Below are 3617 nucleotides of genomic sequence, written 5' to 3' on the forward strand. Positions count from 1 at the left end.
AACGAAAAGTTCGAGTCGTTAACCGAACTATGACGTCATAGGGCATAAACGTATATCAATATCTGTCTTATTTACACGAAAGGCGCGTGTTCACGTTTGTTGATTGTTGTTTTGCAATAAGACAGAGTGCGCAGGGACGCTGTTGCTTTGATCGTGCCCTACAACGGCGATTACGCCATCAATCTTGATTGTTAATACCGCAGGCTAACTAGTTTTGCAACATTATATTGGTGTAATACACAACTTAAATGTTTTCCTCAGCCAAGCAGCGTGTTTATTACGAAAAAGCAGGCATTCACACGTGGATTCATTGTATCATAATAGCGATTGTTTGACCTGGCAATTGATTACGACATAATAGCAATTCACACGTTAATAACTGCGTCATAATTGCAATTCACACGTTGATTATTTAGACGGCAGGTGTTTTAAAACAGGTTTGAATATGAATAAGAAAGCATTACTTTAACGTTAAGAACGTTTGCTCGTGTATTGCAAGCATAGTCCATACGTTCGTCGTAAAGTTGCCTTTAAATTCGCGAAAGAAAAGCGATAAACAAGACGCTTTTATTAGGATTACACTTGTATCGGTTAACCGGTTAACCGGTTAAAACTGAACGGTTAACGGTTAAACAAAAATAGGGAAAATCCACAGCCCTAATAACCAACCCACTACAAACCCCAACCCACCTCCGAAAACAAGACCTCCTCCACGAACTTCCCCAAATCTTCCGCCTCCAACTCCACAATCCATTCCTGGCATCGTTTCAACCTTGGAACAAACTATTAATAAATTTCAACAAAAACTTTCACGTTTCCCACCTTTTGCGACATTTAGCCAAACTCCAATCAAGCGTATCCTCCCAAAAGTAACGAGCTGCCCACCAAAACATTATGTTGCTTCGTGTTATGTTGGTCTGGACATAGACATCATATATCAACCATAGACATTATATATCAAACATAGATGATAGATATCATATATAAACATCATATATTAAACATAGACACCATATATTAAACATAGACATCATATATAAACATAGACATCATATATAAACATAGACATCATATATAAACATAGACATCATGTATAAACATAGACATCATATATTAAACATAGACATCATATATAAACATAGACATCATATATAAACATAGACATCATATATAAACATAGACATCATATACTCACATTAACTTGCGGCAACAGTCTCGCTATGTCCGTTACATTTCCCTCGTTGACCATCCCAACCAACACGTCATCAACATGTTGTTTACTTTCAATCAATTTCTTGAAATCAACGTTCGTTGTTGAATGTTGAATATTCTTCAATAATTCAACAACAACATCAACATTTAATCCGTCAACAATAACTTGGTTCTATTGAACAAAAGTTAAATGATGGAATGTAGTTGTAACGCAACCCACCTTTTGCCCACGAACCCCGCATTCACCCAACAACACAAAATAATCGATTATTTTCTCGCTTTCCTTTCCATCAAGTAGTGGGTAAACATTCTTTTTCAACCTGAAAGGTAAACATAATATTTATCTTTTCGAATACGAGAGCGAAGATCAAATTAAATTTTAAAAAAAGGGAATAAGCAACAAAAACCAGTTGGGTAAAAAAGTACTTATGGAATATAACGTACACTTACCTTCCAATAAAATCTTCTGCATGTCGTTTAAGTTCCCCCAACACCCCCAACCCCCCAACAACCCTCATAACATCACCCTCCACATAAACAGGGGCCTCCGTGAGTAAATACTCGATGTTTGAAGCGAAAATTTCCCAAACATCCCAACCCTCCAACTTGGATAGGACAACAGCGATCAACAAGTTTTCTAAATCCTGGCTCCTGTGATTAAATATGGAAACACCCATTTATAAACCACATACTTACATCAAAATTGTTGTTAAACGCACTTACGTAGCCAAACCGAACACACTTACATGGCCAAACTGTACACACTTACGTGGCCAAACCGTGCACACTTACGTGGCCAAACCGTACACACTTACATGGCCAAACCGTACACACTTACATGGCCAAACCGTACACACTTACATGGCCAAACCGTACACACTTACGTGGCCAAACCGTACACACTTACGTGGCCGTGGCCAAACCAAACACACTTACGTGGCCAAACCCTACACACTTACACCAAACCGTACACACTTACGTGGCCGTGGCCAAACCAAACACACTTACATGACCAAACCGTACACACTTACGTGGCCAAACCAAACACACTTACATGGCCAAACCCTGCACACTTACGTGGCCAAACCCTACACACTTACACCAAACCGTACACACTTACGTGGCCAAACCGTACACACTTACATGGCCAAACCGTACACACTTACATGGCCAAACCGTACACACTTACATGGCCAAACCGTACACACTTACGTGGCCGTGGCCAAACCAAACACACTTACGTGGCCAAACCCTACACACTTACACCAAACCGTACACACTTACGTGGCCGTGGCCAAACCAAACACACTTACATGGCCAAACCGTACACACTTACGCGGCCAAACCGTACACACTTACGTGGCCAAACCAAACACACTTACATGGCCAAACCAAACACACTTACTTGGCCAAACCCTACACACTTACACCAAACCGTACACACTTACGTGGCCAAACCAAACACACTTACATGGCCAAACCCTGCACACTTACGTGGCCAAACCCTACACACTTACACCAAACCGTACACACTTACGTGGCCAAACCGTACACACTTACATGGCCAAACCGTACACACTTACATGGCCAAACCGTACACACTTACATGGCCAAACCGTACACACTTACGTGGCCGTGGCCAAACCAAACACACTTACGTGGCCAAACCCTACACACTTACACCAAACCGTACACACTTACGTGGCCGTGGCCAAACCAAACACACTTACGCGGCCAAACCGTACACACTTACACGGCCAAACCCTACACACTTACGTGGCCAAACCAAACACACTTACATGGCCAAACCCTACACACTTACGTGGCCAAACCCTACACACTTACACCAAACCGTACACACTTACGTGGCCAAACCGTACACACTTACGTGGCCAAGCCGTACACACTTACATGGCCAAACCGTACACACTTACATGGCCAAACCGTACACACTTACATGGCCAAACCGTACACACTTACGCGGCCAAACCGTACACACTTACATGGCCAAACCATACACACTTACGTGGCCAAGCCGTACACACTTACATGGCCAAACCGTACACACTTACGTGGCCAAACCAAACACACTTACATGGCCAAACCATACACACTTACGTGGCTACACACTTACGTGGCCAAACCAGACACACTTACATGGCCAAACCGTACACACTTACATGGCCAAACCGTACACACTTACGTGGCCAAACCGTACACACTTACGTGGCTACACACTTACGTGGCCAAACCAGACACACTTACATGGCCAAACCGTACACACTTACATGGCCAAACCGTACACACTTACGTGGCCAAACCGTACACACTTACGTGGCCAAACCGAACACACTTACATGGCCAAACCGTACACACTTACATGGCCAAACCCTACACACTTACAC

The 3617-nt window shown here is 42.8% G+C and overlaps 1 protein-coding gene across 1 annotated transcript in view; it reads right to left on the bottom strand.

Moving 5' to 3' along the window:
• Positions 1 to 661: 661 nt before the first annotated feature.
• The window catches only part of LOC100175396 (neuroblastoma-amplified sequence-like), a 5350-nt gene continuing 2394 nt past the window's right edge, over positions 662 to 3617 (bottom strand). Inside the window, exons 11-15 of the mRNA XM_002121862.3 lie at positions 1663 to 1863; positions 1433 to 1532; positions 1196 to 1384; positions 823 to 917; positions 662 to 772 (exon numbers count right to left, since the gene is read on the bottom strand). Of these exons, the coding sequence (XP_002121898.3) occupies positions 673 to 772; positions 823 to 917; positions 1196 to 1384; positions 1433 to 1532; positions 1663 to 1863 (685 nt within the window). The 3' untranslated portion in view covers positions 662 to 672. The remainder of the gene's footprint in view (positions 773 to 822; positions 918 to 1195; positions 1385 to 1432; positions 1533 to 1662; positions 1864 to 3617) is intronic.

This window comes from Ciona intestinalis, unplaced genomic scaffold (assembly GCF_000224145.3).
Source record: "Ciona intestinalis unplaced genomic scaffold, KH HT000623.1, whole genome shotgun sequence".
Classification (NCBI taxonomy): Eukaryota; Metazoa; Chordata; class Ascidiacea; order Phlebobranchia; family Cionidae; genus Ciona; species Ciona intestinalis.